Source organism: Musca autumnalis, unplaced genomic scaffold, assembly GCF_047663935.1.
Source record: "Musca autumnalis isolate F117 unplaced genomic scaffold, ASM4766393v1 scaffold_5, whole genome shotgun sequence".
Taxonomy (NCBI): Eukaryota; Metazoa; Arthropoda; class Insecta; order Diptera; family Muscidae; genus Musca; species Musca autumnalis.
In genome coordinates this window covers 7,848,728-7,866,932 of record NW_027412088.1, presented here as the reverse complement: position 1 = coordinate 7,866,932, position 18,205 = coordinate 7,848,728, and the positions used below count along the sequence as shown (strand labels likewise).

The 18,205-nt window shown below is 32.5% G+C and overlaps 1 protein-coding gene across 1 annotated transcript; it reads left to right on the top strand.

The window, feature by feature from the left end:
• The first annotated feature begins 4,654 nt into the window (after positions 1 to 4,654).
• On the top strand, positions 4,655 to 10,786 carry Tina-1 (Troponin C-akin-1). The gene is made up of 3 exons (XM_073956764.1): positions 4,655 to 4,910; positions 9,714 to 10,033; positions 10,309 to 10,786. Exons 1-3 carry the CDS (start codon positions 4,896 to 4,898, stop codon positions 10,481 to 10,483), a joined length of 510 nt encoding a protein of 169 aa, XP_073812865.1. The 5' UTR covers positions 4,655 to 4,895; the 3' UTR covers positions 10,484 to 10,786.
• The last annotated feature ends 7,419 nt before the right edge of the window (positions 10,787 to 18,205 follow it).

Below are 18,205 nucleotides of genomic sequence, written 5' to 3'. Positions count from 1 at the left end.
TGAGGAGGGTTGTTAAGCAATCAAATGTGTGTGTGGCTGAGTGTGTCGTTGATCATTTCGCACATTAAATGTTTGCCAAAAATTCTTTTTGTTTCGGTGGTGAATGAAACAACTCGGCAAAGCATAGCCGAAGTATATTTCAGCAATTGTATAGTTTTCATCTTTTTACATTGAAAAGTTTGTGGTTTTGTTTTGGTTGTGACAATGAAACGATTCAGAGAAGCTGAAAAGTTTGTGGCTTTGTGTGATTGGTACGGGAATCGTTTTGTTTGTTTACGTTCATTGAGTCAAAAGTTCAAAGAGTTTGCCATAATTACAGATTGAGACCTGTTTGCGGATAAATTATAATTTTTTCTTAGGGAAGTATGGACTTCCGGTAACCATGTTTTTTCATGCCCCCAGCCATTAAGCTAGGTTAGGTTAAAGGACGCGGCTGTCATAATAGACAGCTGATCCACTCGGAGACCTTATGGTCCACTGTGTTCATCCTGGTAGTGTACTAAAAGAAAGAAATGTTATGCAAATGATAGACGTAGTGGATAGAAAGAGTATATATGATTAGATTAGAACTATTAAGGTATGTGGGTTTACGTATAGTGGGTATTTGTCATGTTTCTTTCATCTTCACACAGCTTGCTTTAGGCTAAAGAGGGCATATGATCAAAATCGTGCGTTATCGAAATAAGTTTTTTTGTTACATTTGACATCCGAATTAGCTTTAGATTGACGTTTCGAGTTTTATATAAACCAAAAATCCTCTTACCCTCTTTAGCGAAATTTCAAATTGAATCAGTTATAATCTCACTTTTGAAATTCTCTGTGGGCATTAAATATTCCTATCAAATGTATTGTGAATTTAGCTGTATGACGCCAAATTTAGTTGCCATCCGTAATGTAAAAATTGCCATTGGCAAGCTACTCGATGCTGGTCGCAAAACGGAATAGACCCAAAATATATATGTATATAGACTTCGGAAGATACTAAGTACCCAATAATCTTTAAACGAAGGAATTTTTAAAAGATTGTGGACTGTAAAGTTCGAAATTTCGGTTCTTATGCCATAAATCGATTAATTTTTCTTAAATACCTCATTTATAGACAAGATTTCTATGTACATGATATTGTAAATTTTATGTCAAAGAATCTTACATTATGTACGGAAATAACCATATCCAAATAAAATTATTATCATCCAAAGACACAATTTTAAGTTTGATGATGCAGATCCATATAAACTTACATACATACATATATTCTGTTTCTGTTTTTAGATATTCTTAATTTGTTTTTTATATTTATAGAAATCATTATCACAAATATTTGGAGCTGCAAAATTGTTTAATAATGACAAATATAAACAGAGCGATTAAGAGGACAACAGTTTAGTGAAATTTCTCTCTTAATACAATGTTATGACAATGTCTATGAAAACAAAATTGAAATTCGGCGGTATATTAAGGGCGTCTAAAATTCCACACATTGTATTTTCGTTTTGTTCTCATTCGTTTATAAAAAAATAGCAAATTTTGCATTTTATTAATATTTAACACGCATCAAGTGAGCAAAACTAGCGACTGTTAAGAGACTGCTATAATGAATTGTGAGCATAAGGTTTTTTCTCTGTCCGAAAATATAATTTGTAAATTTATGCTCCAAGCATATATTATTGTATGTATGTGTGTTGGAATCATAAAATACCGCATTATGCATAGATGGGCAAAATTTCTCTTAAATAGAATTTAAAGGAAAATTAGAACGGGGTTTTTGTTAAAATTTCTTTGCCTTTTTAATATTTTTTAAACACAGACGGTATCTTAACAAGTCCAAAAAAACTATTATATTAAAAACAAATTTGCAAAATTACTCGTAAATGTTTATTTATGTTGAAACAACGAAAAAGAGAAACAAAACATAGCAACGCTGGCGTGCAAGAAAGCCCATCTATGGCATTATGTGCCTGCCAAGAGAATTATAATAACCTAAAGAGATTTGCCACAAAAGAAAATCCTCTCCACAAAAATGATTATTATGAAAATGTTAATAAAAACAAAAAAATATAATTTGAAATCGTTTTAAGCGCGTGTAAGACATATATTTATATGTAGATATGTACATAGTATATCACACAACCGCTTATTTACCTCATTCTCATTCATTGTGTTTGTTTACAAATGTCTTACTTTTTGTTTATGGCAATTTTTTGTTGGTTTCCAAACCGGTAAAAACGTATGATTTTTTCGCCGCTCAGTTCTTTAAATATTAAAAAAAATAAATAAATTATACAGTGGGCGACACTAAATTGGTATGCCGTTCATCACTTTCAAATGTTAATAAACAAAAATTTAATTTTTGAATTTTCTGTTAGATTTTCTTGCAGTTTTCTTTTGTAGCATACTTTCGAGCGCACCTTAAATAATAGGTGTGTTCGTTTACTCAACAATTTGTACAAATTTGTACAAGTCCAGTAACTTCTTGTAATCGGCTAAGGTCTTTTGCATTGTACTGTAGAGTAAGCGAACAACATCCAGTAACAATTTTTACAAATTTTGAGTAAACGAACACACATAATATCAGGAAGCATGAATGTGCCCTTTGCAATCAGAATCACAAGGACTATAATTGATGAAAATTTCAAAACAATACTCGAACCAGGGATGCCAACTGTTCCGAGGTAAAAATCGCTACAGCCACATACGCACCATAGGTCTGTAGCGATTTTCAACCTTAAAACAGTTGACATTCCTGCTTGAACAGTGGTTTTTGTACGTCAAAAATCACCACAAGTAGCGGGAAAACCACCAAATTGGCACCCCTGTCTCGAAGAGCCTTAAACTGCACTTAATAGTGCGTTTGTGTTACCCAAAGTTGTCCGATACAGACCTTATTGGAATTTGATTTACGTTTGAAATAAGTATTACGATGTGCAAAGCTTGGACCAATGTCAGTTAATTTTTTCCACAGTTTTAGTGCCCAACATCCATTTTGGTTGGTCATCGTAGTATTTTTTAGGGCGTTTGCATAGATTGTACCACCTAGCACATTATATCGCTGCAAACAGGAGCACTAGGAGTACCTTAGGCAAAAAAAAAAAAAAAAATCAACAAAACCGTCCTGGAACAGCCACTTAAGCGAACATTTTGAACTCTTGCGAGGGAAGGTGTAATCAGAAACAAAAGAACTGCTTTCATGACAATTTCAAAACAACCAAAAGGACTGATCCGATATAGACCTTCTTGGAGTTGATGTACCTTTACAAAATCGTATACTTAATTCGTATGTTATCATGTTCATCAGTTGTTTCTGTTGTAGCACCATAGAAACCTACGTAGAAGCATAGGTTTAATGTTCATCAGTCCTGATCCGTTCGAGAGTTATAGAGAGGAGAGTTCTCTCATATCAATGAGTGCACCCCGATTCATATTGGCTCAATGGTATGGAACCTACTTTTTATTGCCGAGTCCGAACGGCGTGTCTTAAGAAGATTTTCATGGCTTAAATACTCAGGAAATGTCGCCAACATTACTGAGGGGTATTTTGGCACCGTTGAAAATTTGATGTTGCCTGGCCTGGGAATCGAACCGCAGACCTTTAGCGTGCAAGGCGGGTGTGCATACCATTGCACCACTGATATGAAACAAACAAGCAATGTTACATATATTTTCATTTCTCTTCTTCTTTAGGAAGCTAAAATGTTTAAAATTTAAAAGTTTCTACAACTTTTCCTATCTCTTTCAGGATGAACACAATGGACAACAAGGCAGGTGCCTCTTTCCTTCCTTAACCGATTCACAATAAATTAATTTTTCTAAAAAAATATATCAAATATATCTTTATAAAACAAATTATAAGACTATTTTTGATGCTCTCTGTATTTTAAGATACATATATATGTATGTACATTCATATGGCTAATGTACATACACACATATTGTATGTTTGAAGAACTGTTTAAAATGAACCACATACGTGACGCAATTACGTACCGAATCAATTTATAAAAGCTCCCTTAAACAAAACAAGATAACAATGAAGTTCAAAAAACGATTTGAAAACCTTTGTTATCCTTTTTATATTATGGCGCAGTTTTTTTCAGAGCATGTGTTTTTTTTTTTTAAATTACAAAAACATAATACAATTAATATCAACAAAAAAAGAAGTGCGTTCTGTTCTAGAAAATATTTCACAGATCAGTTCAATACACAAACACATGTATGGCTGGGTTTTATAGGTATGTACGTATATTTTATACTACGTAGTATATATGTATGTACATATTTGTATACAAATAACAATATATCGATTTAAAAATATGAGACAATTTCAAAGAAACTGCATATTTTGTTTTGGAAATAAAATATGGACAAGCCTCCGCCAGTGCCATTTGGACCACAACAAGTTGTGGTGTAAAAAGAAACCTGTCTTATAATAATGGGAGTATCATCTCTATTCCAATCTTTTTTAGTTAATTGTCCATTGTAAATATTGCTTGCTGTAGTTGCTGTTACCTACCTCTGTCACCACCAGTCAGACCACATTTCTCTCAGGCCGTGTTTAATGTGCTCTCTTTATCTTTCCACTGGCGCCTCTCTGCGCGCGACCCAGCAACTGACAGACCAACCATACAATAAAGAAATGAAAACACACTTTAGGAGCACAGGCCTTACCAAATTTGTATTCAGTTGAAGTCTAACTCTCCATAGGTACACATCTGGTTTTGTGGCAGAAAGGTGGTTTCAGCGCGAAAATTCCAATTCGATATCTATACGGAGAACAGAAAAGAATACTTAATAAACAATTGTTTTTTAAAACAGAATTCGAAATTATAATTTTGTATTTGTTAAAAAAGATTCACTTTTCCCTCCATTAAACAAATAAATACAACAGCAACAACAAAATGTGCAACCTAAGGGTAAGTTCTTATTTTATACGTTTTATTTTCTGTGTTGATTTCTGTTCTTATGTTGCCAGTTTAGTGTTTTTTATAACAGTGTGTTGTGTGGTGTTTACTTAAAAGTCCTTAAGGATATTGAGGTCATTGGTACAGCTAAAAAAGATGCTTCATTGAGGTAGATGACATTTTAAAAAAATTTACGTGTAATATTTTCGATTGAGATAAATACAATAGGACGATCTTCAGACGTTATGTAACATGCTGTATTGTTTTTGTGGCAACAGCAACAACAATATACATTTTGGATACTTTTAGTGAAAGGCACAACATAAATTGTTTGGTGACTGCCAGGTAGAAATTTTAAAGGAACGATTCTTTTCAATTCAATGTAGGGGCAAATACAACAAAAAATCCAAAAATGCCTCATGATCCCCCACGAAGTAAAAAAATGAACGTTGGTAGTGGGTTCGAGAAACGTGTTTTCGAAAAGATATCGTAGTTTTGAATATAAAACAACCCAACAAAACTCCCATTTACATAATTACCCAATTTAAGAAAAAGAAAGTAGTTGGCTTCCATTAAGAATTGGGGGGAAGACAAAAATAACGCTTCTAGTTCAGTCTAAAGAAACCTTTCTTTAAAATAACATTAAATACTATTTGCAGGTTATGTCTTAACAATTTATCTTATTATGATTACCCACCGAGCAATATGTGTCAACAAGCTATCATTGGGGTAGACCACTATCTACCCTAAGGCTAACTTTAATTAATTGGGAAGTTGCTAAGTATTGATAAGTCAATATGATTTAGAACAAATTTATTGATTGGGGGTACAAGAATGTATTGTTTGTAGTGATAATTACATAAATAAAATTTGTGCAGTATCAACTACTATTTTTACTATACATACATAGAATATTTAAAATGTACCCTTATCCTTTCTTTTTTTTTAAGAAAATAAATTGAAATAATTTTATTAAAAAACATTGCGATAAGAAAATTTCCACAATAAATTTATGTGTTTACTTCGCAGTTTCTTGACCTATACAACAGTCACAAATAAACATTTTGCATGAAAATATTATATAATGACGATGATTATACTGTAAATATATATATGGGGCATGCATACTACCAAAATAATGGAAAATATGTTTATAAAAAAAAACCTTAGGACTTAAAAAAAACTTTTAACTGCTAAAATGTGTACTTCTAAAGCAGTAATGTACAATTTAAAGTTGTTATTTATTATATGTCCATTTAAAACACATCAAATTTAAATTTATTGGTATAATCTATTTTAGTTTTGTTTTTAGAGTGTTAGTTTGCCTAACATGTTTAAATAAAAACATCTATTTTTATAAAAGTTTCCACACGTCATTTGTCTGCGTAAATGTTTCAAGATGTTTCACGCCTTTGTTGTTTTATTTTTAATGGACATTTTTGAAAATATATATTCCATCGAAAAGACTTGACCGATTTTGTTGGAATTTTCTTTAGTAGTACGTACCCATACATACGTGTGTATTTATGATGATTTGGTAATGTCAAGAAAACTTTATAACAAAATATAATAAGAAAACAATTAAAAACATTTAATCATTGTATAAAATTGTCATTTTTAAACATGCAATTTGTGTTTAATTCAACTGTAAAGGCTTATAGTACATTTACATATAACTGGATTTAATAAACCCACCGCGTTTCCAATGTCAATTCCGCTGGGTATACGTCAAATAAATCCTCACAAAAGTAGGTTAAGCCGGCAAAAAAGCTATAATATAAACAAGCTATGCTAAAAAAAGTGATAATCGATTAATTACACTTAAAATTTGTTAATAGACTATCGTTGTATTTGTACACACATAAGCTCTGTTCCTTTACGCGCAAGAATCTTCAAGTTTTACCACTTTTTACTCGAAAAGCGTTCCTTTACTTCAGACACCATATAATTCTTATGGAAGCAGTTTACAACTTTTACTACTTTTGCCGGTTTTACCATTTTCAAAAGTAAAGGAAGAGACCATGTATGTATAGTCTGAAGTTCTTTTAACATACCTTATTGAAGTTTTTTTTCGAACATCTGTTAAGAAGCCCTCCCAAAAATACCAATACGAAGTGTTAATTATGTTTATTACGACATAAGTTTGTTGTGACTAGTCAAAGATTAAAGTGTTAATTATTTTCTCCGAGATTGGAAGCTATTTGCTGCACATTCAATAATAATAAAAATGCGTTTTCGTCATAAAATGCACACAGTTACGTTTAACGTTTTACAGAAAATTGCAACATATGACCAAAGATAATTTTCCCTTCAAGTCATTGTAACACAATTCATTTATTGCTTTCAGAACGTCCAATTTCAACATGCAATCATTGAACTCCATATTTATGATGTAAAATGCCATGCATGCAAGCAAAAAAAAAACGAATGACTGACTTGTTTGCAATAACTTTGTATGTAATTTACTTGTTTCCATTTAAAGTAGGTAGTAGCTATATGTAGACAAAACAAAAACAGATGAGAACATGGAGACAACTTGGATAGTCAAGCTCTGTTCCAGAATTAAAGAGTTTTTACAATTTTTACCTCTTTATTTAATTTTTACCTCATAATTTATATGAAAATCGTTTACCACTTTAACGACTTTTGTAAATTTTATCAGTTAATAAGTGCGGGAACAGGACATAATGTGTATGGAAACCAGAATTTAAGTTTATATCCATTATTTTTGAGGTTAATTAAAATACATTTACAATTCGTTGCAATTACTTTCGATCATCTTTCACAGCTATTTTACAAATTTGTCTCTATTAGCTTAAATATCAAACAAAGAACATATAAATAGCTCTCAATAAGAAATGAAAAGTAAACCCCTATAAATATCTCCACAAAACACTGTTGGGCAGAAATGCTCGGCCTCATACACAAAAGTGTAAAAAATACATGAGTCTCTCGCAATTTGCCCACCATTGCCACAAAATATGCTATAATGACACATTCATCTTTGACAGTTATTAGTACATATGCAACTTCTATAATAAATTCGGCAAATCTTGAAAAATCAGGAAAATACCTCTAAATAAGATATTTAAAGCAAACCCCGAAAAATATTCCCACAAAAATGTACTACAATGACACATTTAAGTGTGTGGCGTATTAAAGACATAAAATACCCCCTGGATTTTAGTAGGTTATATAAAAAAAGTTTATTTTCACTTATTAGTACAATTCTACATACAAAAATTCATAAATATGTACGTACATATATACTATAACAAAATAAACAATAAATATATGTATATATTTATGTAACTGTATGTTTGTTGCTCACTTTATCAATATTTTGAAACTGCAAAAACAACAATTTAATGCCAAAACTTCATTCAAATTCATATTCTTATTCTCTTATCAGTTGGGGTCCCAAATATATATTTTAAAGAAATTTTAAATGTTTAGCTAAGGCGCGTGTATGATAGGCAAGTGGAATTTTTTTGTTTTCCATTACTGTAAGCACGTAGACACAGGTTTGTGTGTATGTTTGGATACGAATACATTGTTGTTGTTAAAGAAACACAAAAAATTGTTAAATTGATTTAAAACATTTGAGAGATTAGAATCAACAGCTAACAACTCCTATCATGGGGGTAATAATATTTAGGCCAATATATGTACATACACATACGTACATACGTATATACATGTGGTGTACGTACTTATAATTGGATACAGATAAGATGTTATCATTATGACAAGATGTCAAACATTTTGAGCCCTTTGTAGAAATCGGAAACATGCTTTGGATTATACATTTAAGCACATAGGTACAAATAATATAATTTTTTAAACATTATTATTAACAAACGCATTTTAATTGTACTAATATGTGTGTATACGAATATTGGTTTGAAATCCTATAGAATGTGTAATTGTTTAGTGATCATGCCATAGTGTTCAGAAGACATAAATATTATATAAGACTAGAGGCAGCCACACTATATGTGTGTTCGTTTACTCAAAATTTGTACAAATTGTTACTGGATGTTGTTCGTTTACTCTACAGTACAATGCAAAAGACCTTAGCCGATTGCAAGAAGTTACTGAACTTGTACAAATTTGTACAAATTGTTGAGTAAACGAACACACCTTATATTTAGGACTACTGTTGGGAAACTGAACGAACTAGTTCACTGTCCTAGTTCAAAAACGTACGAGTAACGTCATTCAAACTAACGTGTGATATTACGTATACGCAGTTTGTTCATATAAATAGATGAAATAGATACTGAACTAGGTCGTTCAATATAGTTCAATTGGCACAACTCTTGGTCTGTTCCTTTACTTTAAAAAATGGTAACAGTGGCAAAAAATGGTAAAAGTGGTGAACTGGTCTCATATAAATTGTATGCTTGTTGAAGTAAAGGAACGCTTTGCAGGTTAAAAATGGTGAGAAATGGTAACCTCAGGCAGGTAAAGGAACAGAGCTTCTATTTAGGACTACGTCATTTTGACGCCCAACACAGAGTATGTCCATATTTACATTAGGCAATTTTCCTTACGGCAATTGTCAGTTTGATGGAGAGAGAGGTGAGGCATATGGTAACCCTTTGCCTCTCAACACCCTCCCGCACCTACAAACTGACAATTGCTGCAAGGAAAATTGCCTAATGTAAATATGGACTATACCTACTACAACTTTCGCAAAGTATGTAATATAGCTTAACGAGCATGGTACAAAAATGAAAGATTCATAATACCTAATTAATATAAACTTTAAATAATACACAAACTTTAATGTTTATTTATATTTCGTTTTAGAAAGCCACTTCAGCTCTACACAAACTATTCGTTTATGGCGGTCTTAAGTACGGTCAACCCAGTCACTCCGTATTATCCAATGATGCCAATGGTTTTGCCAAATTCTGGTGCAGAGCTACAACAACAGAAAAATATCCATTGGTAATTGCCACCCGTTATAACATTCCATTTTTGCTCAACAAACCAGGTTTGGGTTATTATGTAACTGGTGAAATCTATGAGGTTGATGAGAGAATGTTAAAATCTTTGGATAACCTCGAGGACTGCCAAGACATCTATGTGAGAGAAATGCGTGATATGAACATTGGCGTTGGTGAAGGGTAAGTGGAGACAATATACTTTGATACAAAAAAGAAAAAAAAATATATAATTTATTAATTTTCTCGTTGGAGTTGAGTTCAAGTCCTGAAGATGTTATTGCAAGTGAAAAAGGAAAGTTGAAGATTCAATTCCTTTTTCACTTGCAATAAAATCTTCAGGTCATTAAGTTCAACTCCAACAAGAAACTTAATAGAATTAACATTAAAATGATCTTTGCCTAACAGGCAAAATTTCAAATAACATATAATTAATTTTTTTACATTTACGTTTGCAGAACGGTCCCATGCTTTGTCTACTTACTAAATAAATATCCTGAAAAACTTTTGAATCTACCCTTCTTGTCGAGCTATGAAAATAGTCCCGCCCATCCCTATGTTATGCGCAACAAACGCCACCACAAACATCCACCCAATGAGGATTTGGCCTACAACACCACTGCCGCTGCCTAAATGCGGACTGCATATCATTTGTATTATGTGATTACTTCAAGTGGACTCAACAATCTTCCATCAGAGATCATTGTGTTATTCCGGATCTATTGGTTATATAGTTTTTTTAGAAGTACGCAGCACTTGCTCATAATTTTAGTCAATAAGTATATTTTTAAATTTCGAAAATTTGTGATTCGAAATGCATTAGTCTTTTTACAATTGTAAAAATAACTTCTAAGAAATGTGTATTTAAAGATACACGAGTTGATTGCATTTTCCAAAAATAATGGACCTTACAAAAAATATAATTTATATATAAAATTGTTTAAGTTGTTTTTATTGGACACGATATGAATCTCTGGCTATTAAATTTGGAACAAATCTAGATTAACCACTTGATTTACATACAGTTACCCCATAAATCTCGGGTTTTATGCTTGGTTTACATTTACGAAATCCACTCGATTTCAACTGTCAAATCCATAGGTTAAACGTCAAATGAAATCCAGATGAGATTTTATTTGACGTTTGAGCTATGGAATTGACAGTTGAAATCGAGTGGATTTCGTAAATGTAAACTTAGCATTAGGGTAAGTAATGATTTTTATGAAACTCCAAGTATACAGTTTTATTTCTTCTCACTAATAACATAAAGGAAAAAATGTTATCGTAGTAAAAAATAGTAGCTTCTTGCAAGTTCTGGAACAGAGCAAATATTTACTGCCAAAAAAGTATATTCCATAATACAAATAACGGTAAATTTTACAAAAACCAAAAATTATAGGGACAACCGTTCACATACATTCCAAGGAAATATGAGTCTTATCGTACAGTTAGCAGCGAAATGTATAAATTTTATTATTTTGGCGAATGTTTCTGGGTGTCTGAGATATATTTTAGAAAAAAATAATAATTTTTGGGGGTTAAATGCGGTTATTTCAGGTTATAGTTCTTGTATAACTCGGTAAAGCCGACCATTGCTTAATTCTTTGCGTTTTTAGGTATTGTACTTTATAAAAAGCCCAAAATTAGGTGTTATGCCAAGTTTACACTAGCGCTTCAAAATCCACTGGATTTCACGAAATCCTAAATACACCTCGGTGTTTACACTCATTTTTTGTTGATTTCAAACATATCACAATGATCAAGGTAGATGCATATGCGCAGCTGATCGAACATGTATTTTCACAAGTTGTTGTAAATAAATTAATCATCAAAAGTATAAAAATATAGAACTTTACAACTTTATTTGGAAAATTATCGTAAAATTATCTATATATTGTATTAATTCTAACAAATGAAAAATAAAAAAATGATTTTATCGTTGATACATCATAATAATAAATTTTGATAGGTAAAAGTTGTGCTCAGAACCAATAAATGGGATTATTCGTGTTCATTATGTTTCCAAATACATTATTTTTGTTCTTATGCAGTAGTTTTCCCGTTTAGTGCTAAAAATGCGTTCCCGTACTCCGAAATCTAGCAGGACTTGCACTTCTCTTTAAACAAAAATAGCGCCGAATAACACCTTCTTCTCCTGTTTTCTGCCATACAATTTTGGCCTAGTAGAAACTGGCAGCAAGTATTTTTATTGGCATCTAATATGATAGCTGATACGTTGATTTTGACATTTATGCAGGAGTTTCTGCAATTTCCGTCATTTTGTCACATTGTTTACAAATTTTTATACTAACATTTTTTGTTGCAGCCATTGACCATCTACCTTATTTATTATGATACGTGAAAAGTGTTGCAACTTTTGGTACTTTTTTAGGCAAAACCAGGGTTGTATATCATGTGTACTGTGATTTCGATGTTGATTTCGCTGAAATCACGAAATGAGATGATTTCATTTTTGTATGCGAAATCATGAAAAATTTACCTTGATTCCGCGCGAAATCACGAAACGCCTTCGAAATCACAAAACGACGCCGAATGTAAACCAAACATTAGATCGCAAATCTTGAGAACCCAGAAAGCTTTGAAGTTGTTCTTGTGCATAATATACCTTCCTGGAAGTGGATAAATGCGCATTTTCCTTCGATCCGAGCTTAGTGGGCAAACTCGTCTTATGCCAATTTACCGTTATTTGTATTATGGAATATACTTTTGTTATTTTAAAGGTTGTTTATTAGCGAGAAGAAAAAAACTGCATACTTGGAATTTCATAAAAATCATTACTTATCTTAAAACCCGAGATTTATAGGGTGTACGAAAGCTTTTGTTCCTAACTGTACATTTTTAGCCATAATCGTACTGGACACATCTGTAGAGGTTGGAACATGATAAAAACCTTCAGGGTTATTGCAATTTTCGTCACCTGTGACAAAGACAGAGGTGTGACTTCCCATTGCGTTATGCACAAACACACAGAAAAGGACAAGGGGAAGAACATCGGCCGATTTCTGTCTTAGATTCTGTAATATAATTGATTTGTACCTTGAGAATTTCGCTGCATCCATCCCCATGTCCACACTAGAGTAATTTCAATGTATGGCCAATTAAGGCCAAAACAGAATCAATCGTCGCTTGCTTTGCTTGCTTCCCAAATGTCAAATTATAAAGGAATGCCAGAGCATCCTAAAGTGGAACGCAGGCGGATTTGCAAAGAGGCTCTGGCATTCCTTTATAATTTGACATTTGGGGAACCAAGCAAACTTAAAGCCACACGCTGAAACTTTCATACGAAACTTTCCCATTATTTGGCGTTCTTATGCTTGGTTTACATTTACGAAATCCACTCGATTTCAACTGTCAAATCCATAGGTTAAACGTCGAATGAAAACCAGATGAGATTTCATTTGACGTTTGAGCTATGGAATTGACAGTTGAAATCGAGTGGATTTCGTAAATGTAAACTTAGCATTATACTATGTTTACATTTACGAAATCCACTCGTTTTCAACTGTCAATTCCATTGCTCAAACGTCAAATGAAACCCAATCGATTTCAAATGAGTTTTTATTTGACGTATACGCAAAGGAATTGACAGATGAAATCGAGAGGATTTCGTAAATGTAAACATAGTGTAATGCTAAGTTTACATTTACGAAATCCACTCGATTTCAACTGTCAATTCCATAGCTCAAACGTCAAATGAAATCTCATCTGGTTTTCATTTGACGTTTAACCTATGGATTTGACAGTTGGAATCGAGTGGATTTAGTATGGAACTCGATATCGATCTGTTTTAAAATTTTAAAACAACAAGTTTTATTTAAAGTGGGATGTAGTTAAAATTGATTTAATTTCGGGAAAGGCAAAGAATACTAGTTTCGTCCAACGCCACTTGGACTCATCAGTTCTCTTAGTTCTTTGTATTGAAACAAAGAACACTTCCCCAATTTTATGACGACCAGAGCTCAAGAATAAACGTAACCGATGAATTCGTTTAAATGCGAAATTAAATCAATTTTAACTACATCCCACTTTAAATAAAACTTGTTGTTTTAAAATTTAAAAACAACAAAACCCGAGATTAACCTGAATTATTTTACAACAATAAAATAACACACATCTCAACAAAACTGCCAAAAGTGAATCTAAAAATAGACACACAGCACGGTGACGATAGTTTGTTGTTGTTTACAACAAACCATCAAAACTTGTTATGCGTTTCTTTGTCCCAATTTACATTAGGCGAGTTTACTTGCGGCAATTGTCAGTTTGTAGGTGAGAGAGGGTGCTGAGAGGCAAAGGGTTACCATATGCCTCACCTCTCTCTCCTACAAAATGACAATTGCCGCAAGTAAACTCGCCCAATGTAAATTGGGACTTTGCAATGCAAAGACCATAACAGTAGGAAGTAGTTACTTGGTTTACATATGCTGCTTCGAGATTTTTTAAATGTTTCTGATTAATTCGCATTTAAACGGATTCATCGTTTACGTTTATTCTTGAGCTCTGGTCGTCATAAAATTGGGGAAGTGTTCTTTGTTTCAATACAAAGAACTAAGAGAACTAATGAGTCCAAGTGGCGTTGGACAAAACTAGTATTCTTTGCCTTTCCCGAAATTAAATCAATTTTAACTACATCCCACTTTAAATAAAACTTGTTGTTTTAAAATTTAAAAACAACAAAACCCGAGATTAAGCTGAATTATTTTACAACAATAAAATAATACACATCTCCACAAAACTGCCAAAAGTGAATCTAAATATTTTTGAATATTTACATTTTTATTTAAATTAAGTTTGAATAAAAAAGTATTTTTTTTTAATTTCAGGTGTTGGATCATGGTGGTATAAGAAGGTGTTACATCAAATCATACCAAACGTCAAAATTGTTCACAATAATGCCAAGTTTACACTTGCGCTCTAAAATCCACTGAATTTCACGAAATCCTGAAATAAACCCCGGTGTTTACACTTATTTTTTTGTTGATTTCAAACATATCACAATGATCAAGGTAGATGCATATGCGCAGCTGATCGAACATGAATTTTCAAAACAAGTTGTAAATTGAATTAGTCATCAAAAATATACGACAATATAGAACTTTACAACTTTATTTCGAAATTTATCCGAAAACTATCTATATATCGTATTAATTGTGTATAGCACTAACAAATGAAAATATATAAAAATGATTTTGTCGTTGAGACATCATAATAATAAATGTTCATAGATAAAAGTTGTGTTCAGAACTTGCAAAATATTACTACTTGCAGCAGTTTTCCCGTTTAGTGCTAAAAATGCGTTACCGTACTAAGAAATCTAGCAAAACTTGTACTTCTCTTTAAACCAAAATAGCGCCGAATAACACCCTATTCTCCTGTTTTCTGCATACAATTTTGGCATAGAAGAAACTAGCAACATGTTCATTTTCATCTAAATACGATAGCTGATTTTGACATTTTTACTGGAGTTTTTGCAATTTCAGTCATTTTTCCGTTTCCGTATTTTTTTAGAAATTATTATGGGGAAGCAATTTTTGACAATTCGCTCTTTTTTTCTAACATTATCATTAAAAAAGTACGGAGACACAATGAAAAATAGCATTGTAACAATGTAATTTAATATTTTTCACATTGTTTACAAATTTTGATACTAAAATTTTTTGTTGCAGCAATTGACCATCTACCTTGTTTATTGTTGTACGTGAAAAGTGTTGCAACTTTTGGTACCTTTTTAGGCAAAACCAGGGTTGTATATCATGTGTACTGTGATTTCGATGTTGATTTCGCTGAAATCACGAAATGAGATGATTTCATTTTTGTATGCGAAATCATGATAAATTTTGCTTGATTTTGCGCGAAATCACGAAACGCCTTCGAAATCACGAAAACAGGCCGAATGTAAACCAAACATAAGTCCCGGTCCACACTAGAGTGATTTCATTGAAAAAATTGCATGAAATTGTGCGTCTCTAGATCGACTTTCATAGTAGAGTAAAATCATAAAATTGCAGTAGTGGGGAATTCGAATTAAGAACGCCTAATTTCATGCAATTTTTTCAATGAAATCACTCTAGTATGGACCGGGACTAACGCATTGTCGAAGGTCACACTAGAGTGTTTTCATTGAAACTTTTAGGTATTTGTAGATCGAGTTCCTCACTACAGCAACTTTATGATATCACTCTACTGTGAAACTCGAACTAGGGACCCTTGTTTTCATGAAATTGTTTCAATGAAACACTCTAGTGTGACCTTCGACATTGCTGTGAATTGCTTGTTTACCTTTTGCATGGTGGAATAAGGTGTTACATCAAATCATGTCAAACGTCAAATTTGCTCACAATAGGTCTGTACGATAACCCAAAAGTTTGTGCAAATTTGCACAAACTTTTACAAAATGCTGTTCGATAACAAACTTGCAAAGTAAAAGAGAGAGAATTTGGAGACAATTGTGAGAGAATATTGGAGAGTTTTGGAGACTTTTGCAAATTTGCAAATTTGCACAAACTTTTACAAAATGCTGTTCGATAACAAACTTGCAAAGTAAAAGAGAGAGAATTTGGAGACAATTGTGAGAGAATATTGGAGAGTTTTGGAGACTTTTGTTTACAAGTTTTTGCAAGGGAAATTTTTCTTGTAAGAACTTGCAAGTTTGATCAGCTGATTTAAATTCGAATGTTTTGTGGCGGACGTCTTGGCAAAAACATAAACAAACGTTTGGCTATTAAAATAAATAGATATAAAAAAGGGAACAAATATTAAATAAATTTTGGAAAACGATAATGTAAGTAAAATAACTTATTTTGTAGCTTGTGGTGACTATTTTATTATTTATTTTATTTAATCTTTTTCCGCCAACTTCTTCTTGTTTATCAAATCAGCTGACTTCTTGCAAGTTTTTACAAATTGCTGTTCGATAACAATCTACAAATTTTTTGCTTCGAGAGAGTAAAAATGGTGGAGAGAGGTTACTGAGAACTTGCTGAGTACTTGCAAGTTTGATCAGCTGATTTAAATTCGAATGTTTTGTGGCGGACGTCTTGGCAAAAACATAAACAAACGTTTGGCTATTAAAATAAATAGATATAAAAAAGGGAACAAATATTAAATAAATTTTGGAAAACGATAATGTAAGTAAAATAACTTATTTTGTAGCTTGTGGTGACTATTTTATTATTTATTTTATTTAATCTTTTTCCGCCAACTTCTTCTTGTTTATCAAATCAGCTGACTTCTTGCAAGTTTTTACAAATTGCTGTTCGATAACAATCTACAAATTTTTTGCTTCGAGAGAGTAAAAATGGTGGAGAGAGGTTACTGAGAACTTGCTGAGTACTTGCAAGTACTTTTTACTTGCGAAGTTATCGTACACACCTAATAACGTATTACTGTGAATTGCTTGGCATTACACCTTATTATTCCACCATGCCTTTTGTATGTGATTTTATTCACAATAATGCGTTTTGACAACTACCCAGCAAAAAGTTTGCATCCACGGAAGCAGTTAAATCACTGGTGCAAGTGTCACGAAGTGCTTCTTTTTCTATGAATTCCTCAGTGAATTTTACAAGGGAGCGCGCAGAAAGGAAGCACTCCATTTTGCTTCCGCAGCACGCAGTTAGGAAGCACTCCATTTTGCTTCCGCAGCACGCAGCTAGGAAGCACTCCATTTTTACAATTTTTACCACTTTTACGAGTTTTGCGTTCCCGTACACAAAATTTGTATGAAAATCGTTTACGACTTTTACCACTTTGTAAAGTACGGGAACAGGCCATTAATAAGACATTTTAATTTTATTCTTATAGGCCGTTTATATATAACAAGGTTAACCCAGTGGGTCTGGGTTTCAAATGTTATTTCCATTGTATATACTTCAAACAAATCCTTATAAAGAAGGTTAACCCTGCAAAAAACTATAATATAAACGCCGTATTACTTTAATTTCATTTGTTGAATGAAAATTGAATTTTTTATCGTTTATACATAAAAGTGCTTGTTGGATGTAATCCAAATGTGAGGAAAAGGATTGCCTTTTTCATTAGTCCACTGGAAGCGCATCCATGCATGTAATGAAATCCTCACTCCAACTTGCACCACTTCCATTTTTTTTGCTGGGTAGTGTGATAATCAGCTGTTTTTCCCGTTGTAGCTGTACCATGATGAAATTATAAGGTGGCGTAAAACGACCAGCTGATTGGTTTCAATCTGTCAATTTGTTTGTTATTGTGAATCATTTGTATGAAAACGTTAACAAAAATTTTGACATATTGAAGAATTTTCGGCCAAAATAGAGTTGTTGTTGTGCTACTTACGTGACCTTATAAATAGATCTTGAG

Excerpts from the sequence above, each read along its gene's own strand:
- Tina-1 (XM_073956764.1), top strand. Across the intron at positions 10,034-10,308 it reads AACATTGGCGTTGGTGAAGG|AACGGTCCCATGCTTTGTCT; the intron begins GTAAGTGGAGAC and ends TTACGTTTGCAG.